Below are 23,638 nucleotides of genomic sequence, written 5' to 3'. Positions count from 1 at the left end.
ATTAATGTGGCGGTCTAATACTAGGCTACCAAGACACCACACCTGCACTTGCATTCTCATGGTTAGAGGTACATTTTCTATTTTGCTGTTTTTGCTGTTTCAGTTCATCTTTTCCTGTGCTGTGTCAGACTACTGACTTGTGTAAGAATTTCCTTTTAAGAAATGACAATATGGTTAACAACAGAATCCCAATGAAGTTCCTATTGGTGAACTCTGTGGCTTGACATCATTGTGCAATGTTTGAATGTCACATGTGATGCCATTGCTCACCACTCCTATTAGCTCATTCACTGTCAACAAGACCATTCAGCACACCAGCGCCGAATCCTGAGCTGGGTGCATTTTTGGTGGAACAGTTCACATTCTTTATGAACTCACTGTAATCTTTAATTACCACCTGTGAATATGTGACAGACATCCTTAATGTCCCCATCATTTTACGTGTTTGGGGTCAGAAAAACAAGTAATTGCACTCTTCTCATGATACCATCAGTCATGTGAACTGACTCACAGCAGTGAAGCTTCAGCTACAGAAAAAGATCCTTGTGCTTTTCCAAATTACATTACATGTTTACTTTCTGTATATCCACTGAGCTTTTTAGAGAACACTAGTTTTGGCAATGACATATATTGAGATTTAAAACACAAAACACCTAGATGCAGATGTGACAAAATCCTGCCGACTGTATTGTTGTTGTATTGTGGATGTGAGGAAACCACAATTAAAGTAATTGCAGGAAACTGGGAGAAATGATGATCATGATTAATTTTTTCTAACTTTTTTTCTTGCAATGGTTAAAGTACCATTAAGAGGAGGGCAACAGGCTGCAAGTGCAGTTTAAATTATAGTGATAGAGAAAACTGCCAAAACCAATTCTAAGTGAAAGAAATAAGGGATAATTTGGAAACTAATAAATCTTATTAGAGGAGAATGGGCAGATACTGAGTCAAAAAGACACACGGTATGCTTATGCTAGTGTATGATAACACAAACTAATTCTTTGCAAGAGGTTTATTAAAAATATGGTATAAATAAATATGACACTTCAGGTTACATCATTCAGATGAGAGTGGAATACACTGGATAGAGACATTTCTCTTTAGTACTTAATGATTTCATAACACACAAGGTTACAGTGGTTTTCTTTGACAGCAATTTCTCATCTCCCATAGCTTGGCAGAGCATGTCAGAACAGTACCTTTAATTTACAGTAGATACATCATTACAGTGTCACAGCAGATAATGTCAAGAGACTGAGGACACAAGTAAAACATGCTTATCAGTGTTAAATAATTAATATAAATACCAGCACTCATTTCAGTCAAATAATATCTCAGTTTCTTGTAATGAGTCTACAAAAGACCTGTCAGTGTTTTTAAACTCACTGGGCCAAATATTTCTGCAAGAGAGTTACAAGTTGTCCTGTTGTCAGATATTTAATGCCTCACCCCAGAAGGTCATCCCCAGTCCCAGACTAATGAATTTCAGGGCTAGCTGCTCAATCTCCTAAAAAGAAGGTAGACCCCTGTCTATTCAACTGTACGGGGACGTTATTACAGAATATACTTACTATTGAATTTTAATCACTGAGGTGAGGGTGGGTAAAAAAGCAAAAAAGATTAGTGTAATCTTTAAGATCAGTGCCTTGATTTTTTGTGCATGCATTTATATAAATAATGTGCATATTAAAATAAAAAACATATGAAAAACAGTGCTAACATTTTAATCAGTGTGATTTCATTAGGGCTATAAAAGCAAAACGTTTTAATAGTGGTACAAAACCAGCCATTTCAATGTCCTATTTCAATATACAGCCATACTGCGAAACAAAAATGTAAATTTTATAATATTCAGTTCTGTAATGTTACACAAAGACCTCGATTACTGACAACACATGCAACCTTCATTAAGGTAACATGAAGTAAATGACTGTTAACAAAATACCTGAGTTACAAAAAGTTAATATACTATAATATATAATACATACAACAACTATATAAAATCTGCACAATCAATTGAAATGCTTAGACGAGACATCTTTGTGCCAGTGTCATTCTTAGTAATTCACAGTTTCAAGCCGTTAGCATCATCTTCCACTCTGATTGCCTGACCATAACCCATAATGGAAGAGACTGCAACGTGCATGAGGACCAGATAACAATGCAAGTGATTAAACATACATTAGGCACCAAACATAGGTTATAATTTACCACACTGATTATTACACTGTAAATGCTCAAGTGAACAAAATCTGTCCCACCAGCTCAATATACAGCAGTGTTTGGTGTTGGTTTGTAAACCTGTGTTTCAATGGATTGTGTGACTCAAACAAAACCAAAGCTGTCGTGACGCTAATTAATATATTACCGAAGGACTTTGGTCATAGTGGTAATCTTCTTTTTCCGTCCTTAAAGCTGCATGAATCAATTTCTGACCACTAGGGGGCAGAAAAGCTAGAAAATAAGCTTACAGACACACAGCCTTGACATACAGTCTTAGGGCCTCAGTGCCTTAGTGCTAAGTTGTTATTCCTTAAGTTAAGTTGCCTAATTACAGCACACATTCCATCCCATTGAAGTTGTGATTCTAGCCATATGGTGACCTCTTAGCCTCCACCAACTCTTGAAAAAACTTTAACTGGCTAAATGTTTCTCTAAATTCTCTCTAAATTTTCTTGCTTAGCAAGTTGCTCATTTTGTCTGGTTGCCATTAAGTGATTGCTGTCTGCTACTGCTGGAAACAGAGCCATGTGGTAATGTGCAGTAAAAACCAGAAGAACGAGCTGAGGCTAAAAAATCCCCATAAAACATATTGATTAATGCAACTTTAAGCTCATACCCTGCCACAAGTAATAATTCACTGCAGCCTTATTTAAGCACACTACCGCATTTTAATCTGTTATCAAAAGCTGTAACGGTATCCTCTCTTAACACATTTAGCTACAAGTTGGTTTTGTGGAAGTTCACACCCAGTACTGATTCTTCTGCAGAGTGGGAGTCGCGGTTTGAATAATTTGTGAAGATGACGGACAACCATTATTCCAGGAACTTACGAGCATGCTTGAATCAGTGGTGTTATAAGCTGAGCCCTGATTTGGTGTCAATAACCGATCAACAACAGGGCTACCTGGGCAGGTGTGGTTTAATGGAGTGACAGTCACTGTGGGAACTGTTGTGCTCCTCTGGGTTTGACCCTGGTAGGACTGACTGCTTGGAAGCCCAGTGGAAGGTGGCTCCTTTGGTGCAGCAGTGCTCTGCTTCCCTTGCCTGTGATGTCGAAGAAAGACAACAAGGACAACAAAGATGATTACAAGCAGCAGCAGGGCCAGCAGTGGTAAGATAACCAGGAGCGGACTGGAGGTTTTTTGAGGGTAGGACTCCACACGGACTGGTGTGTTTCTAAAGGGAAAACCCTCTGTTTCAGGTGTTGGTTTGCCAAGAGTTGTACTGAAAATGCTAGTTCTGTTGGAGTTTCCCCATCGGTTGCGTCCCTTGAACTTTTGCTGGTTTTTGCTTGGTTGCTGGGTTGAAAGGAAAGCTGTAGATAGGACTTGTGAAGCAGTTCCATTTCTGGAAGTCGGGCTTGGTGTCTGAGGAACAGGTGATGTGGTTGGGACAGGACTCTTTGTGGTTGGAAAAAGTGCTGGATCATATGGCACAACTGTAAAATGGAAGTCCCCTTTAGCAGGTTGGATGTTATCAGCTTTCAATACAAACACCACTGAGTCATTTAGCTCCTGAACTCCAGTCATGTTGGTATTCAGCTCCAAGGCTACCTTCTCCTGCATCACCTCCTGAAAGGTGAAGGACTCAACTGGTGCAGCTTTCCTGGACATTTTAGGTTTTGTCCAAACCACCTTCCCATACTTAGGATGGGAGATAATTTCAAATACAGGGTCACTACCACTGATATTAGCCAGTTCAGATGCATTAAGGATTCTTGTATTTAGTTTGACAGCAATCCCATTGGGAATCCTCAAACCTTTGCCAACCTGGATCAAAGGTCTGACAGTTATGTTAAGCACTTGGCCAGTCAGATTTGCCTCTGAAGTGAAAGCAGTGTACTCAAAGCTGTCTTCGGCAGAGGAAAGGGAGATCATATGGTAGGACAACCTTCCAGAGTGTAGGTCCTCCTGTTCAAACTGTGTAACCTCTTGGTTGTCATACAGAACTTTGCCAAAGTTTGGAGGCCTTGTAATCTGGTAGCGAATGGTGATGTTTTTCCCATTGGTCTCAGCAGCAAGGTTGTTCTGTGTCAGTGATACTGAAGTCTTGCCTTGCTCCAGTGTCAATCCAGTGTCGTTAACCAGAGAAATGGTGATTTCTGTCACTTCTAGGTTAAAGAGTTTATATATTGGTTTATGATAGCCATCTGTGACACTAAAGTAGAACACCCCCGAGCCAGAGCTTCCATCATGGATGAAATAGACGCTTCCATTATCGATTTGGGCTTGGGTGAAGGCCACTATCGACTCATTCAAACTTCCTTCAAGAGCTAGGTAACCATTGTTTGGCTTACTAATCACAGAGTACTTAATATCATCAGGACGATTGTCTAAGTCTTCAACTTTGAGATTCTCAGGCCTGAGGGCTACTGTATCTCCTTGCACCACCCTCAGACTTGGAGCTTTGGTTTTTAGCAAAGGTGGCTGATCATTTACAGGGGTGATGGTAATATTAAAACGCTCCTCAACAACATCATTGTCTTCTTGAGGGCGTTGCGCTGTTTTTCCTTTAGGATTGAGCCATGCACTGAATACAAAAGAATCATGAGTTGTCTCCGAGTTGTCATGCTTGTAGATGATACCGTATTTGTTAACAATGAACTGGGAGAAGTTAGGTTTCTCCTTGGTGAGGTTTCTCTCACCCACCACTATGACACCATGCTGAGGCAGAGATGTCACCTGGAACCAGACCTCATGGGAGCTCCGCTGAGGCGTTGGCAGCTTGGACATCAGGTTAGTGGCATCCAGCTTGGATTCATCAATGATGACACTGTCACCTTCTGTTACCTCGGCACCTAGCACCAAGCAAACACTACATTAATCACCAAGGACAACATTGTTAAACATTTTAAGAAAGAAAAACATGAACAAGAGCATAGTCAGTGGATGGCAATGTAATGCTGTGTTCACACCAAGAACAAAGCAAATTTTCAATTTGTGTTACTCACGCAAGTAATGTGGTAAAGTTACAACATTTGTGATCCCCAGAGGATAAAGCCTACTCAGTTTGGTGATCTCATGACTTTACCTCTAGTGCCACTATGAGGTTGACATTTGTAGATTTGAGTGAAATGTCACACTATTGGATGGATTGCCATGAAATTTGGTGTGCACCTTCATGTTCCCCTCAGGATGAACTGTAATAACTCTCTCTTAATCTGTCATGTATCACTGTATCACCCAGCTGTACTTTGGGTTTAGTGCTAATTAGCAAATGTTAGCATGCTAACTCGCTAAACTAAGATGGTTAACATAGTAAAAAGTTTACCTGCTTTACATCAGCAGGCTAGCATTATTATTGTGAGCAGGTTAACATGCTGAATTTAGCATTAATCTTATAACACCACTGTACAGCCACTTCGCTATAGACTCTTGTTCATACCGGTGTTTGCAAGCAGGACTGTGTTGTGTTCAGATCCAGTATTCTCATAAGAAATATCTATTTTGAAGATCTGGCTGTCCAGAGAAGTAGGCGGTGATGCCACAGAGAAGGTCATGGAGTCCATGGCATTCCAGCTCACTGACTCAGTGGGGGTCTGAATGTAGACAACCTCTTTCCTGTCCACCTAAGGTACAAACACACCGCAGACCACAATCCAAAATTAATTCAGCACAACATGCAGATCCCTAAAGTGAACTGATGCTTGAATCAACTGTATAAATAGTTCGGTGGCCTTTATAATTCTTCATCATTCTAAAAGACATTACTACAGTATGTGTAAGATTTCATCATTAATTAAAATCTACTTTGCTCAGCAGTAAATAAAGTACACAGAGCATCACATCTTTCACTGTGTCAGATCATAAACCATCAGAAATAATTGATTACATAAAAGCATTACATATTCCATTCAGCTAAAGAAGTGCAACATCAACTTCCTGAATGAGGATGCAGAATATCTATTATTCATACCATGGATATCTGGCAACTTTCCACATGAACAGAGGAACCCTAATGTTTAATCTTGAACTGGTTCACATCACTTGCATTTTATTTTTAAATATTCTTATGGATAATCAGAGAAAGGTATTGATATGACCTCCAGTTCTTCACTCACCATGTCTTGTGTGAAGGTGGATATGTCCACAGTTGAATTGTCAGCCTGCCTCATCACCAGACGCCCCAGTTTAGGATGCCGAATCACACTGAACGTAATGATGCGATTTGAGGTGTTGCTGATATCATTGGTCACTGCATGTAAATCCTCATTTGTGATTTTTGTGGAGGAGCCTGGAGGAAAGACGTGAAATGGAATTAAAAAAAATAAAGAACTGGCTTGAATAATTGATCACGGAACTTGATCTGGAAAAGAAAAATAGTTTTTCTTGTCTGGTATTCAGTTTCAGTTTGACCACGCTGGTAAAACGCTTGTGTGGCTGCATCAAATGTTGCAAGTTTTCCCCTCTGGAAGGATTTCACATCTTTTTGACTGCAAATTATGCAAAACAAGCTCTGAAATAAACCGACGAGAGTCCTTTGATGTGTCAAATAAAAGCGGCACTGCAGACATCACAGACTTTTTACAGCACTGTTCAACTGCAGTGCAGGGTGTTACATAAAATCCAAACAAGAAATTAAAAGTGGATCTGCTCCTTGCAGGCACAGAAATCTTCCACTTGGGGAAAATGTCAAGTGAAACATCTCTTGTGCATGATGACGAGGGCTGACTACTGAGAGCTTCTTTTCTTCTTAAGATTAATTACATAGATTTCCATAGCTCTGCTGCCACTGTGAAGAGGGTCCTAAAAAAAGAGTGCTGATAAATGATGGAAGGCAACGATAGAGGGAAAGAAGGGTTGAAGCACAGTGAAATTCATTCATCACTTGTGGTGAGCACTCCCACCATCCTTGTCTGTCCCTCATGGGAAATTTCCCTCTTCAAGGAAGAGGGAGCAATGGGCTTTCTTGTCTTTTTACAGTAAAAAAAACATCTTGCTCTAATCTAATCTGTACAGGAAGGGTTTTGCTGTATTGTCAGGTATTTGTGCAGCATTTTGTGATGGTAGTAAATGTAGAAATGCTCACACTATCAATATCCTTTTCCCAAACTCCTGTGAGTTGTTTAGTTATGCCTGCAAGATGAGAACCACACTTTGGGAAATTTTTAATTTGATGCAAGAAAAAACATGTGTGAAACATGCTAAGCACTGCACAAACAACACACCACATTATTCACTAATAATAATGATGAAAAGGGATTAGAAGAATACAGAAACATGGAACTGAGAGAATCCATATTATAATATTATTAAGACGCCACTGTACTCCATCAGAAGTGCATTGGCTCCTCAACCATCACTCCAACCAAGGTGGTGAGAAACTTGTTGTCATGACTGATGACCAGCTGTCCTTCTCTGACCATGCTGCCGCTGTCTCTCAGTTGTACCACTTTTCTCTATGCAACATAAGAAAAATCTGGCCCTACTTTAATCAGTACGCCACCCAGCTTCTGGTACAGACCATGGTTATCTCTCACCTCGACTATTGCAATTCCCTCCTAGTGGGCCTTCCAGCTTGTGCAGTGAAACCCCTACAAATGGTTCTGGTCCACTACAAAAGGACTCATGGCACTCTATTAATCAGGGACCTGCACTGGCTACACGTGGCCTCCAGAATCAAATTCAAGTCACTAATGCTTGCATACAGAGTGACTACTGGGTCCATCTACCTAAACTCCATAATACAAGCTTACGTTCCTTTTCGGCCACTGCGCTCCTCCAACGAACGCCGCCTGGCTCTGTCACCCCTACACACAAAGCAATCCCAGTCCCGGATGTTCTCATCTGTGACACCACGATGGTGGAACGAGCTACCACACGCCACCAGAGCAGAGGCGTCCCTCTCTAACTTCAAGAAGCTTCCAAAAAGTCAGCTCTTTCGAGAACACTTCCTCTTATAACATCTCTAATTCCTAACATGCACTTCCTCTGCTCTTCTTCTTCTTCTTCTTCTTCTTCTATCTCCTTACATTTCTCTTGTACCGATTGCACTATTCGTTTACTCTTACTTACTTATTCTTACTCTTAAGCCACAGAGCCCTGATCTCAACATCATTGAGTCTGTCTGGATTGTATGAAGAGAGAGGAGCAACTGAGGATGCCTAAATCCACAGAAGAACTGTGGGTAGTTCTCCAAGATGTTTGAGCCAACCTACCTGCCGAGTCCCTTCAAGAATTAAGTGCAAATGGTGGTCACACAAAATATGGAATTATTTGGATTTTTCTTCAGTTCACTCACTTTGCATTTTGTTAATTGATAAATATAATCTATTAACATGTCAAATATTTGAAAGAATTCATACTTTACAGCATTTTTTCCACACCGGCCTGAAACTGTTGCACAGTACTGTGTTTTCTTTTCCTTTCTTCTGAAGCCAACCCACGCCCTTGGTTATCCCCATATTTAAACACTACTGTGTCTCCCCCCTCTCCATATGTCCATATGACAGTTTTTTACTCCACCTTCAAGTGTGGCCATTAGAAATAACTATGAACACGACATGTCTTCTGATGTGGTCGGAAAAAGTCCTTATGTTCCCACTGTGGACATGTAACAGTTGCATTAAATAATTACTTTTGTGTATTCAAGAAATTTCCTCATACCAAGAATCACTTCTGCAAGTCTTGTGTGGTGTTTGCAGGCAATACTAATAAGTTTTCAGGTAATCGCTGGTTTCTTAATAAGGCATATGAAACCATTTAGTGAGGAGTCTTTGCCCAGTTTTACAGAAAGCACCCAGACATTTGAGTACTTTGCAAGGAAAAGAAAAACTTTAATCTCACCCCACAGTGCAAAAGTGTTTCATGTCACCCCTCACCCCATCAAAACCCTTTATTGTCAGTTAAAGTTCCCATACCACCCAACCCTACCCCCTCCCTCTGCCCCGCCTGGCACAAAGCACAAACAGGGCTGCCTCAGACAGACAGTGGCACAGCTTTTCAAGTACCCACTCACCCTGTGGCTGGGAAGCTCGGCAGAGCGTGCCAGTTGGCAGTTTGCTGCCCTCACTATCCTTTCCCTCTAACTTACCAGACCACTGGAAATCTCAGAAAATCTTTGAATGTGTTTGCAGACACATGCGACAAGTCAGCCTATTTTTAGCTCCTGAGTATTAAAAGTTGCATACCGTGTATCAAACCATTAAGCAATGGCAGCAGGTGATTCACCAGTCTGGTATTTGCGTTATTACTTGGCTGTTGGAAAGGTCCTGAATTATTTAACCAAAGGAATTCTGGGAGGACAAAGTGTCACACACACGCACACACACACACACACACGCACGCACACACACACACACACACACACACACACACACACACACACACACACACGCACGCACGCACACACAGACACACACACACACACACACACACACACACACACACACACACACACACAATCTTAACTGAGCCCTTAAAATAGAAACCAGAAAAGAGGAAACCAATACTTTGCTTATGGATAATAATAGTACAACTAAAAAGAGTCAGGGTGCATAGATGACTAGAACACAGAAAAAAATGTTTCAGTTCATTTTTTGGGAGCAGCTATAGTTTCATCATGACACAAAAGCCTATAAAAGAGAAATTATATTTTCTTGTAATCGGAAAAAACACAGCTAAAAAAGATGAAGATAAGCACAGGTAGCAGGTGTGGTCTGAAGTTTGGTTTGTACCAAAACTCTAGATGGACTCCAGTCGGCAAGATGAGAGGAGAGGACACTCTGTGTCTATGTGTCTGTATATATGTATACAAATAACTGTATATATATTTTTTTATTTTATATGTTACCATGTTTTAATATACACTTAGTGTAGCTTGAAGGGACTACAAATTTTGTTTCGTTATGCATCCTTCTGCTGTATAATGACAAATAAATAGCCTTGTACCTTGTACAGTCCCTGCCATATCCACGATTTATTGCAGTAACAATACAATATCTAGTGAAACTCTTCTCTGCATTTAACCCATCCTAAGCATTAGTAGCAGTTGGCAGCCACTGTACAGCGCCTGGGGGCCAACTCCAAGTCTAAGCCAGTGCCTTGGTCAAGGGCACTGACAGGAGAATTAACCTAACATGTATTTGATGGTGGGGACACCGGAGCACAGGGGGGGGAGAACACTTTATGATAAGGCTCTACACAGAGGTCGATTTTACCTGGGAACACCTTGAGTGGACGGTTTTTCTCTAAACTGAGAATTAAGGCTCTGGCAGTGATGCTGAAGATCTGCCTGGGAGTGAAGTTCACGCCATCGTTGACTTGGAAGTTAAATCCTCCAGACATGGCACCTGGAAATGGAAAGAGACAAAAAAGCTCCAACTGTCAAGAAGACTCCTAGGCAAAGTTGTTAAGATTATGTCTGCTGGAATGAATAAATAAACACCTGCATCTTAGTTTTGTGATTACATGTTGTTTTACAAATGTACAGTTAAGCTGCGCGTGCTTTCTGCAAAATACACACAAAAGAGATCAGCATTCCTGGTGCTGAAAAACTGCAATGCGAGCAAGAAATTCTTATTCTACTAGGAAATACTCAATCAAAATCTATACTAGTGTACGTGTGTGTGTAAAAAAGAAAGAGACATTCTGCAACATATAGGATAGGGTGTGTCCCTTACACACTATTATTACACCCTTTCCTGGTGGTACAAGTGCAGGCAAAGAAAAAAGTAGCTCAGAACAGTAAGCAGAACCCTAATCTGAGACTGACACTATCAAATGTTTACAGACCGTATCAACGATTTTATAGAGTTTGCAGACTAAAGTATTGTCACCTCCAACCTGGCTCTCAGTCAGCTCTGTCTCTATCAGTGTTGCAAGCAATTTAACGGCTAATGAAGAAAGCTGCACAGTGTTCCTGCTGACGACTCACTGTGAGTTGACACAAGTAGAAAGAAAATAGAAACATTAGGAATTATCAACAGCATCTTCTAGTGGATGCAAAATGAACAACGAAAACAAGTTATCTTGAATCAGAGAAACAGAGATTAATCTGATTGGACATTAATGCATTGAAACCAAAGCGTGCAGGTGAACAAAAAGACGATTACATTTTGCAGGTTGCAGTCAGGACTGGGCAATATGATCAAAATCAAAGTCACAATTTTAAAAACAATCCTTTTCCAATTGTATTTTGTTATCAATCTACATTACAGTACTTCTGCTGGTTTATTTAAGGAACAATGTTCTTTTGTTAATCATTCCATCAGACAAAATAAAAACATGAAATCATTGCAGTATTTTCCCTTCTGTTGTCTGGCTTATGCAGTTTGTATTTATGGCGCCGCAGATGGCCGCCTCTGGATTACGCGCCGTAGTGCTTTTTGAGTTTTTGTTGATAAACTCTGTTTTCTGCCATCCCTCTCTGGTAACATTTACCAGAAAAGAGCTCTTAAACATTGAACTTTCCACTGCTCACACTGTTCCACTGCTCTTTATCGAACTTTATGGAACTTTCTCTAATTTTATTATTGTATTATTGTTTAAGTAAGCACATGGTGAGCAATGTACAATTCCGAGTCAAATTCCTCGTCTATATATCCCTGGCAAATAAATCTGATTCTGATTCTGATATATGAAAAATAAGCATTTAATCAAATGAAATCAAACATAAATTCCGGCTTTAGTTATTGACGAAAGTCTCTATGGGCTGCTCTACTGTCGCGGCGTTTTTTACTTTAGCAGGTGATAGATAAACTGATTTTACCTTTGTGAACAAACAGTAGCTGTCCCTGGTCTACATGTGCCTGGGTGAAGTTGAGCACTGGCTTCATGGGGCCAGTCTTCAGGGCCAGGTGTCCGTTGCTGGGTGGGGTCACCATGAAATGGAGCTCCTCTGGGGGTGTGTCCAGGTCCTGTGCTCTCAGATCCCCCGGCCTGATCTCTGTCACTGAGGACACCCACACCTGGACACAAGATGGACAAGCACAAAACAGGTACCACCTGTAATCTCCATGAAAACAGACAGACAGACAACATGGGAATAGAAATGCTTTGTTGGACAAGGTTCATTATGTCGAGGATAACGGTATTTGACTATTGCGGTTTTGGGTTTTTGTTTGGTGTTTGGTGTTTTATTTTCAAATTGTCTGCCTCCTGTGTCTTGTCTGAACTTTGGAGCTATGGCCCCGGCCTTGTTTGAATAATAGAGCTTTTTTAAGTTATACATTTTTCTGTTTTTCATTTAATACACTTGAAAAACTGATCCAGCTTAAAGTCTGCATTTGTGTCCAAATACCAGGTTTTCCCTGCCTTTGCACACAGCTTAATGTCAGTTTGACATTTATTTTGATATATGGAATGAAATACTGTCATATTTTGTTATAAAAAGGGCACAATACTTGCTACATAAAAGCTTACTTCTATTTGTGGATGTCAGTCTTTAAATTAATCTGCATAATTCACGTGTTCTAGAAATTTAATATTAAGTTAAGTTGTCTGAAGGTTTATGTCTTATACTTTTTTCATAAACTACAATCAGCTATTTAATGCCTATTCGCTGCACAGATATATTAAAATTTAAATGGAAGCAAGACACATAAAACGCCAATGGAAACAGTGCTTGTCATTCATCACCACATAAAATGGATCCAGGATGCTGTGGGTGTGAGTCCCGCTGCAAAGTTATTTCACATTTTTCTCTTTCTTTGTTTTCTCCTGTCATTTTTCTCTGTAAAGTAAATCATCCAACGAAGCAGAACTGCTATAAAAGTAATGTCTAACTGAGGCACCTAAAGACGGCATGACTATGGAAAAATGTCACTCTGAGTATCACTCAAGTCACGCTCAACAACTTAAACTGATCAAAATGACTTGACATCTCAGGAATAAATATAGCTGGGAAGAATATAAACACAGTTGGATGTAATGCATGTAGGGTGAGGCATAGTTACAGTAAGTTCCTGCTTTCATGTAAATTTAAAAGCCTCAAGCTAACGTGAAGGAACAGAGCAACTCATTGACACAGAACAAAAAACTACTGAACCGTGCAGACGCTTGACAACAAAGAAAGAGCTTCTACAGTCCAGGCCAGAGAAACTATTGCATAACACACCATTGTCCCTCACACAGGTTGTAATTCCACAGTAATTACTGGAAGGCTGCGACAAAAATCACCTTTTATACAGCAGACATTTTGACTCCAGGAAAAGCACAGGTGTTACTGTTAATATTAACAGTGGCTCTGTGCTAATGAAGAGTCTCAGTAAGCCATGATAGTGAGTGAACACCGCTTTTATTACTGTGACACTGATGCAAAGACACACTGTCTTCTATGATAAAGTCCAATTTGTATTGATGATGCAATGCCTACTGTTACAAAATATATACTGATGCATATATATTACAAAATAGGATTTAGGAATAGGATTTAATCCTAGGATTTAGTAAAATCACCATGACACCTAATTTATTTATTAATATGATTAGTTTGCATTTTCTTTCTTTTGTGGAAGTTAAGGTCAGGTTTCAATTAGCACCTATAAACACCACATGCACCCACCACATGGGACAACACACCCATCATGTCGGTCCCACAGCATTGAGTGTGTGTTCATCTAGTGGGAAATGACTACACCGCCAATAATCTCCCATTTAACAGGAAGTCACAGCCGGATCTGTCTGAAGAACAACAAAACGTGCCAATACCTAAACTGTTTTGATGTTAATTTGAAGTACCAAAATTGTGGTTTTATCGCACCTGCATAAATGTTCCCTTAAATCTGTTTAAATCCTTTTATTTAATGACATGTTGCTAGGTCTTAAGCTTCCCCTACTGTTGTCAGAAGGTAACTTAACCTTAATTCTCATACTCCCGTGCTCTAGTTTCTTCCCACCATCAAAAACATGTATGTTTGGTTATTTCTCAAGCCAGTAAATGTTACCAAGCCTTGGCTTGGACCTGCAGTGGATCCAAGCCAAGGCTTGCAGGTGCTTACAGGTTGCAGTGCAGGTGCTGATGAGAGCGGTGAGAGTGAACCAGAACAGTAAAACAAAACAAGAAAACAAAATCAGCGAGCTGAAAGATACTGAGACACTCAACCGAGCTGAGGAAACTGCAAAGTGTTAATAATTATCTGCAGGTTTTTCACTATAAGGGACAACTTTAACATTACACTTAGTTATCTGACTAAGTCTGAACGGAAAATACTGATTACAGCAACTTTAACTTCAATGTTATTGGTAGGTTCGGTCACAAAATCTACTCTAGTTTTGAGTTAAAGGTCTGGAGTGTATTCTCTTTTACAATACAAATTACAGACTCCTCGTTTTACAAATGACTGCAGATTTCCTGTTAGTACAGTTTTTTTTGCAGGCCATACAAGTGCAATGCAGCTACAGGATATGTAGCATTTTATGTTAAGAGTGTGATCAGAATAACATCTCAGAGTCACACATTGCAAGTTCTCGCTGATGTTCTCTGAAAGTTGGTTAATGTGTGAAAGAAGTGAAAATTGTAGGGTGAGGGGAAAGAGAAAAAAACGACGATGTATAGCAAATCATTGTATGATGCATAAGAGTGTGACAGAATCTGAGGGTGGGTTTTGAGTTTTAAAACCACACCAAATCAACCTAAAATGACAAAAGGTGAGCTGGCTTCTCACTTGGCTGTAACTTACGGGAACAGAAGCATGGGGTACTTTTTTCAATTAGTGCCTGTAAACGCCGCAACCACGCACCACATGGGATGCCACAGACGTCACATTGGTCCCACAGCATAAAGTCTCCCCACATGAGAACTCTTGCCACACATGTGAGTGTGTGTTGGTCAAGTGGGAAATGACCACACCTCCAATACTACCGCATTTAAGGAAGTCACAGCAAGATCTGTTTGATGAACAACATCAGTTTGATTCAGCAAATTCAAATAAAAGACACAAGATCAACAGCCTGCACAAAATAAAAAATGTTCCCTTAAATCTGTTTAAATCATTTTATTTTATGACACGTTGCTTGGTCTTAAGCTTCCCTCCTGATGTCAGAAGGCCACATAACAAAATAATTGAGAATTTAACTTCAGGGAGACTCTGCTCACAGCTCTATGTGACAATTCAATAAATTCTAGACCCACTTTCAAAATCCTGACAGTTACACTTCAATTTCATCTCAGAAAACCACCACAAACTGCTGATGTGCCACTGCGATGGCATTATTTCTAAAAAACAGAAAAAAGATCAAATGTATGTCAATTAGTACTGCCACAAATACAAAATCAAGGCCTTGCAGTGGATAATAGTTTACTGGTTTCAAACATGTTGGCAAATTCTGCAGTATTGATAGATAACTCAAGTTCTTTGTTGGCATAACTTAGAAATCACTGGATGACGTTTGATTAAAGAAATTAATTGTTTATATTTTTAAGACAGACTTATACATTTTACAGTAGATTTTATTTAATTCCTCGGCATTTGCCAAGATTATATAACATTATATAAATGTAATTCCTGTGGCATAAATGAAAATCTGATGAATCTATTTAAAATGTTGATTCAAAAAACATCCAAGTTGTTTCAAAACTAACTTTCTAATAAATTAAATGAGGGACCAAGTAACTGACCTGTAAATCTCTCCACAGTCTAATTTTGAGACTCAACATCTGCAGTGGCAGAGAGCCCCCTTGTGGACACCGAGAATCCAGTTCCCTTCCACCCAACATCAAGTAAAAGATGATATAATGATTAATGATCGTATTTGTGCAGATCAGTTTGTTATTGACTATCATCGAAAACCATAAACAAACTCCCCTTCAAGGTTATTCACAAAGTTTCTGATCCAAATTATTTTTATTTAACTGCCTCCTTGATGTTCGCACTTCTCTGAATCTGCAGGATCCCCGAGGAATTTGAAGCATTTGGGGCAAAGCCGCGCAGACAATAGAGACCTACACATGAGCCTCTCTTTCCAGCTGGACCTCCTCCAACATTAGCCACTAAAGCAAGTCAGCACTGCTTAGCACATAGACACAAACGACAACGTTCCGTCTAATTAACGAGTACCACATTAAAAACATATGTAGGTAGAAGTGCTTTTCACAGACAGGTAATAAATAACCAGTAGGGTTTATCTGGGTGAGCACATAGTGATGAGGGATGTGTGAAGCAGATGAAACTGGACTGAACTGAGGTCATGTTGTCACAGTGTTTGCTATTTTCAGGTCATGCTATCATGCCATTCAACTAAATTCAAGCGACATATTTTCAGCAGCAAGACCTTATGTCCGTTTAATGCCTGGGGGTTATTTTCCATTTGATTTAAACTCTTTTGTATTCATAAGATGCCTCAGAAATAATTTCCAGTCAACCCAAACTATGCAAAATATAAGTTCCTCATTTCACTGAAACAGCAGTTCTTGCAAGCGACCCACCAAAAAGCTAGGAGAATTTGTTTGAAAACTTAATTCCATGGCACCATAATAGGCCTTCCTACAGGTCACAGGCATCCCCAAATGTATGTCAGTGTCTGTTCTCTGCTGCCAGCACCCCTGGACACTGCTCCACATAGCAAACATACTTTCCCTCATCTAGCCAGCCATGGCAACTTGCAACACTGCCCACATGAAAACTGTCTGACAGTAAGCTATAATGCCAGACCTGCTAGTAAAAAAGAAAAAAGAAAAAAGAGTCCAGCGTTTAAATATAGAGCAGCAGTGCAGACTCACCCTGAGGACCCTGTTGGCTGTAATAACAGGAGGCTCATCGTTGACAGCTGTAACCTGGATGTACACCGTCTGGGCTGCACTCTGCTTCCTCAGGCCTGTGTCATTGGCCACCACAGTGAAGTTGTCAGCTGAGGTCTCACTGCTGTCGTGGACATAGTAGATGAACTCGTGTTCCACCTGATTAAAGATTATCATAAAAATGATCAGGAAACACCTGAGATTGAAAATGCAAAGATTTTTGAGATGATATGAAACCATTAGGTCACTATTATCAATTACTCCATGATATAGATATAGGGGCAAAAACTAAACCAGTTATTTATTTGTACATTATTTTAAATAATTAGGAGCACAAACATATTAGAAAAAATATATATCAAGAGATTCTGACTAGGATAAGGTGAGATGAGAAGGGGTTCAAGCCACAGTAATGCTATCTTTTCCTCCCTTTAATGTTTTAATTTAATTAAGGATGAATGGTGTTACAAACTTTTTAAGCATGGCTGTAGATTAGAGTCAAATTTTAAAAAATTACACATTATGTAAAACAGTAAAAATTACTGCAATAATAATCGGTCACATTATTCATCGATCAATTTACCAGTTTAAGCAAATTATTCGAAACATTTCATTAAGAATACATTTTAGGTTACAATTTTCTTTTTAAAACGCTTGTAAATTTGGGTTGAATTTGATAAAACATCCTCTCCTCTAAATTCTTCTATGCCTCTAAAATGAGCATGATCTTACAAAAAATAGACATGACCTGTTAGTAATAGGCATAAAAAACCTTAGCACCACATTAAATCAAATTATTCATCTATCAACTGCCAAAAGCCAGGCTATTGCCATTTTTCCGTAGCAACTATAACATTGTCTGTAAGAATACACCCACCTGCCTCCTGGTGAAAGTGGTTATGGGCACACCGGGATGTCCAGAGTGCTCAATGTGACCATGATGTGGGGGCTCGGTCAAACTATACAGGAAGTTGATTCCAGAAAAGTGTCGGTTGGTGACTTTGAGCACATCCTGGGTCAGTGCCTTGGAGGCCCCCTCGTTCAGTGTGAAATTAGAGACCTGAAGTGGGATGAGGCGTGGGATGATGTCAACAGACATCCTAACGTCGCTGACATCAGTGATCCCGTTGGTGGCATCAAGGATAAAAGTGTCGTTCACTTTGCCGGGCTCCACCTGCATGTACTGGATGTTCGCACTGTTAATGTCCTCTTGGGTGAATGTCTTGACAGGAGACTGTTTGGTTCCGATGTAGCGCTCCTCCGCTTCGACAAAACGTCGGAGAAGGCCATGAGATGGGGCTACCTTGACTGTGAATACAATCTCAGATGGCAGGTTGTCCTCGTGAGTGAGCTGCAACAATCAGAAAACATGTTCATTGGTTATATTTGAAATGTTCCAAGCGTCACTAAAGTTTAGTTTCATTGTAAAATGTAAAAACAAACACTGGTCAGCATTCAGTTTCTACCCTTTCAGCAGCCTTAAACAACTCTCAGTCTTTTACCCGAACATTAGTGTAACACTGTCCTTTTATTATGGTTTAGATTATCTGCCAAGTGTTATTCCCTTCTGACAACATGACTACACCACAAGATGAAGGCTGTTTAATTAAATTCGTTTATAATCAATAATCATGCTAGGTTTAGAAACTCTTGGTTTTGAAATGTTTCAAATGAAACATTGTGCTCAGGTTCTACAAGTATGCATATTATTGTTATTAATATTATAATTCTTATTATTATTTTCTGTAAATGAGAGGTTTAGCGACCACCAAATAATCAAGAACAATAGACCTAATATGGAAATTAACTAAAAAAATGTTTTTGTGACATTACAATAATTAAATATAAATACAGAAAATATTGTCATGCCATATGAATAAAAAAGGATGGTATTGGCTTTCAACATGGCCATCATAGTATTTGAACCAAATTAAAAATTGCATGAATACTGATGATAAAAAATTCTTAATCTGTCTCTCACCTCCAGTTTAGTTTCGTCAATCTTCACTGGTTTTCCCTCTTCCACCAGTAAGGTGTTGTGATGCTGCACGATGGGTGGCCTCTGATGACTTTCAAGGTAAACCTTCACATTGATCCTCACTGCAAGTCGAAGACCTTTAGCTTTCACTGTTAAGTTGAAATAGTCTGCCAGGTGTTTGCTGTCATTGTGCCTATACGAAATCAGCCCATCCTTTAAGTCAGACTGTGAGAATGACTCCACCTTTGTTTCATTGCGGAAAAGTCTTCCATACTTGGGAGCCAAATCCAACATGAAGATGACCTCCTGGTCATCTCTGATGTCCAAATTTGATGTCACACTGAAATTACTGGTGGAAATAGTTACTGACCTGCCCTTCTGCACCAGAAGGCCAGTGTTGATGCCAACATTCAAGAAAGGGTCATGTGCACTGATGTCTAAAAGGCTTGATATAAAATGTTTTCCATCTGAAACAAAGAGCACAAACCTGCCAGTGCTCACACCTTTGTGAATGAACAACACTCGCTTTTCTTCCAAATCCTTTTGTCGAAACTGGAACAGTCGATGAGTAGTGTCATTAACCAGCACTAGGTCTCCCATCGGAATTCCACGTCGAGTGTAAATCAACTGGCCATCATCAAAATCAGAGTCTGCATCATGATAACGCAAATCATCTATAGTGAGTAACTTCTGTCCATCCCTTACTACATGGAAAACTTTATCAATAACACGTACCGGCTTTTGGTCATTCAACAGCTGAATAGATATGTTGAACATTCCTTCTTTGGAGCCAATTTCATCTTCTGCAATGGAAGATTTGAACCCTTGCCTAGTGGAGGCTATGAAAGTGAACTCGTCTTGAGTTGTTTCACTGTCATCATGGATGTACATTATCCGTTCCTCTAATATATCTTGATTACTAAAGGTTAAGATGTTGTTGTAGCTAGCATTTGAATTTGAGTGACTAATCCGGGCTAGCTTTCCATGTTTGGGGCTGCTTATGACTGTGTAGTACATATCCTTTGTACTCAAAGTCTCTGCAAAAAGATTATCTTTCGTGATAAGTTTACTTTCTCCCTCCTGAAGTGAGAGTCCATCATTTCTCATAAACACATTGTTGACATCAGCTTTAATAGAAAACTGGAAATCATAGTTTTGTGACTGAGCATGCCTGGAAATCAGCTGAAATTTGAACCTGTCACTTGTATCTTCATAAGGCCTGTCAACTAGCTCATAATGTACTTTTAGATCTGTTACATCTCTTTGGCTAAAGGTTGAGTTCTTCCTCAAGACTGTGGCATCGAGCAGGAGTTTCCCCTTCTTTGGTGTGGTGAGAACACGAAAATAAAGGTCTTCCTCTGAGAGGGCCACACCTACAGCTGTGGCAAAAAGATGCTCTGAGTCCAGTGTCACTTTTCTAACTTTATCCATGTCTATCACAACATTCCTCACCAGATGGTAATTCACCCATTTCACAGTGATTGGGAAAAGTATTTCAGTGGCTGCCCTTGCAGCCACATTAACTTTGCTTTTAAAGTAATCAGTGGCATTGGATGTCTGGATTTCTTGAAAAGTGCAAATATACCTCAGGCGCTCCTTTTCTAGAAGCCTTTGGGAAAATGAGTCAGTGGGCCTCCATTCCCCGCTTGAGTGAAGTCTCTGGAGTTCTCCATACTGAGGGGGCTCAATGATATCATACCGAATGTCTACAACTTGTTTCAAGGCATTGGTCTGCACAGCAAGTTGCTTTGAACCAATTATAGCTGTCTCTCCCTGAATTATCTCAAGGCCTGTGTTGTTGGCAATCTTATACTCCAGCGCTATAGCCATGACCCTCAGAACCACGGTGTTGCTGACCTTTTCCCCATCACTAACTCTAAGAACTATCCTTGAGTTTCGAACCCCTGTGTGAACATAGTACACCCTCAGATCCTCCAAGTCTAAATATGAGAATGAGGTCACTGCCTTGCCAGGGTTGTTTTCTATTTCCAAATATCCTGCGTCAGCGTTCAGGTTACCAAGCACAGAGAAGACAAGGTCGGTGGGGCTGCTATCAATGTCTGTGGCCTTCAGAACATCCGTGGTGAGGCGTTTCTTTGAGTTCTCCAACAGGACAAAGAGATTTCCTTCAGGGAGGCTCAATTCAGGTGCATCGTTGGTGGGTGTCACAGTAATATTGTAGCGGTACAATTTGTTGCCCTTCAGATAATCAGGAACTTGCTTTCTACTGCTAGAATACAGCGAAAACATGAAGAAGTCATCTTGTTCCTCTGAGCCTCCATGGATATACATCACTCGTCCGTGCCAAAGGTCCAACATGCTGAAGGTGTTCTCCTCTTGGTCCTGATCAACATCAAGCCTTATCTGACCACGAATTGGTTGCTCCCGTATTCGGAACATGATCTGAGACTGTCTAATTCCAAGCTTCTTGAAGTCCAAGAGTACTTTGATGTGTTTGGCCTCAAGAGATGCTCGACCACCTTCCTGGACCACAAGGTTTTTGAGCTGCACAAAATTCCAGCCATATCTTCTGTCCAAGCCCCTGGCGACAGTAGACATGTGAAGTGAAGACGGTGTTGGTGTCACCAAGTGAAAGAAGGATCCCGGAGCACTTGTTGGACTCACAGGGGTGGGTAGTTCTGGCTCTTTCTCTGGCTCACAACCAACTGAGATATCTTTGGTGACTACAGCATTGGAGAGACCCATCTTCACTCTGTTGACTTCAATGTTCTTCAAACATCCTTTAAAGGAACCACCTCTGACACGCTTTCCAGACACAGAGACAAGCCCTGCCTTTCTGACTTCTGATCTGGTGCTGTCATCGATACCTCCAACAAAAAGATAACCTTTAGGCTGAAACCCTTTCGAGCGAGAGCTAATGCTGATTTTCACCATCTCTCCATCAATAGAAAGCTCAAGGCTTTTGGAACTGAAATGCAACTTGATAGAGTGCCATTTCCGGTCATTGATGAATGTGAGGGAACGAAGCTCGGTTTTGGTTCCACCTTTTCCAATAATAGCCACTGGCAAACCTTCCTGGATCTCCAAAGCCACAAAGTCCCCTTCTCTGGCTGAATTGTACAGGATAATTCCCTCTTTGGCTGACGTGTGCACAACACACTCAAATACCGCTTCCTGCTGGGCATCCCAGGTTCGAAGAGAAATGTAAGCCCTGGAGCTGAAGAAGCTGATAGGATCCTCCTCGGTTGCAAAGAATTGGGGACTACAGCCTAAAGACACCTCATGGACATTCTTGAATCCGGTATATGGCCTCAGTGATGACAGCAAGTCATGTTCATTGAAGACCACCTCGTCCATGCAGCCTCGGAAGCCGATCAGGTCTCTGGGGAGGTAAAGTCTGTCCAGGCTTCCTGAGCCTCCAACATACAGACCATCCAAAATGTTAAGATCATGATGGGAGCCTGGCATCTTGACACTCGTGTGAGAGTTCTTGTCTACAGTCAGACTGACGTTGTGCTGCACATGGCGGACCTCCACAGAGTGCCAGGCCAGGTCATTGAGCTGAGTGGCGCTCTCTGACTGTAACATTTGCTCCCCCGATCCAAGGTCCAATTTCAGCTAAGAGAAGAGACATAACAGCTGGATTACAAAATACACTATATTACAATAATAAAGGGTAAATGCACATATTGATCTAAGTAGCAATTCGATTTAAATTCAAATTAATCCATTTAGAATAGATCTGTGATGTCCCATGTCACAGATGATTTCTGTTATTGTTAGCCACGAGCCTCGAGGAATGGCAGTGTCAGTTTGTCAGTCCACCACTTTGATCCAAACTAAAATAAGAACTATTGGATGGATTGCCATGACATTTTGGTACAGACTTTCATGGCCCCTTGCCCTTTTCTCTAGCACCACCATGACTTTGTTTGTTATATATTAGTTTTGTTGTGAAATGTCTTGGCAGCTATTGAATGGATTACCGTAAAATTCTAGTGCAGACATTCATATTCCCAAGAGAATGAGGCTTACTGATTATGATGATCCCCTGACCTTTCCTCTAGCACCAAAATAAGTTTGTTTTCTTTTTGTATTTTGGTGAAACGTCTAGAGATCTGTCATTAAATTTGGTACCAATATCCATGGTGCCGTGAGGATGAAGCCAGCTGATTTTGGTGATCAACTAGTTTTCCCCCATCTACATCTAGTTGATGGATGGGTACAAAATTTTTAATTGGCATTCTTGGTTCTTAGAGGATGAATCCTGATGACTTTGGTGAACCCTTCACTTTTCCTCTAGCGCCTCCATAAGGTTGATGTGTGTGGTTTTGAATAAAATGTCTCAACAACTATTGATTATTGGATGGATTGCCATAACATTTGGTAGACATTCAGCTCCCTCTAAGATTCCTTAACCTTTCACCTAGCGTCATTACTGGTCATGTTAAACTAGGTGAGCATTGTAAACATTATACCTACTAACCATCCTAGTATAGTCTCACAGTGCCTCTACCTCTACATGCTTAAATATGTTGTATGTATGATCATTAAGACAATATTGTTAAACACATGTTTTTTAATAACACATAAAACATATTTACATAGCATTATAAATGCTTGTCTCTATGACCTAAGACAGTGTGACAAAATGATGGAATGGGAAATACAGGATTTAGACTGCTTATACTCCATGATGTCACCTGTTGTTATAACAGTGAGCGTCGTCTGATTTAAAGCAGGAAGAGAACTTTTTTCTCTTCGCCTTCAGCTTCGTCCTCAGAGCATCCTGTCACCATC

General features: G+C 40.3%; 1 protein-coding gene across 1 annotated transcript in view; it reads right to left on the bottom strand.

Moving 5' to 3' along the window:
* Positions 1-997: 997 nt before the first annotated feature.
* cspg4b (chondroitin sulfate proteoglycan 4b) overlaps positions 998-23,638 on the bottom strand; it is a 29,773-nt gene continuing 7,132 nt past the window's right edge. The window contains exons 3-10 of the mRNA XM_038703910.1: positions 18,881-22,456; positions 17,777-18,250; positions 16,882-17,058; positions 11,932-12,130; positions 10,382-10,513; positions 6,284-6,456; positions 5,608-5,791; positions 998-5,020 (exon numbers count right to left, since the gene is read on the bottom strand). Of these exons, the coding sequence (XP_038559838.1) occupies positions 2,964-5,020; positions 5,608-5,791; positions 6,284-6,456; positions 10,382-10,513; positions 11,932-12,130; positions 16,882-17,058; positions 17,777-18,250; positions 18,881-22,456 (6,972 nt within the window). The 3' untranslated portion in view covers positions 998-2,963. The remainder of the gene's footprint in view (positions 5,021-5,607; positions 5,792-6,283; positions 6,457-10,381; positions 10,514-11,931; positions 12,131-16,881; positions 17,059-17,776; positions 18,251-18,880; positions 22,457-23,638) is intronic.

Source organism: Micropterus salmoides, unplaced genomic scaffold, assembly GCF_014851395.1.
Source record: "Micropterus salmoides isolate LMB-PRFRI ecotype aquatic unplaced genomic scaffold, ASM1485139v1 Ms_hic_scaffold_7, whole genome shotgun sequence".
NCBI lineage: Eukaryota > Metazoa > Chordata > Actinopteri > Centrarchiformes > Centrarchidae > Micropterus > Micropterus salmoides.
This window is presented reverse-complemented; position numbering and strand designations above follow the sequence as displayed.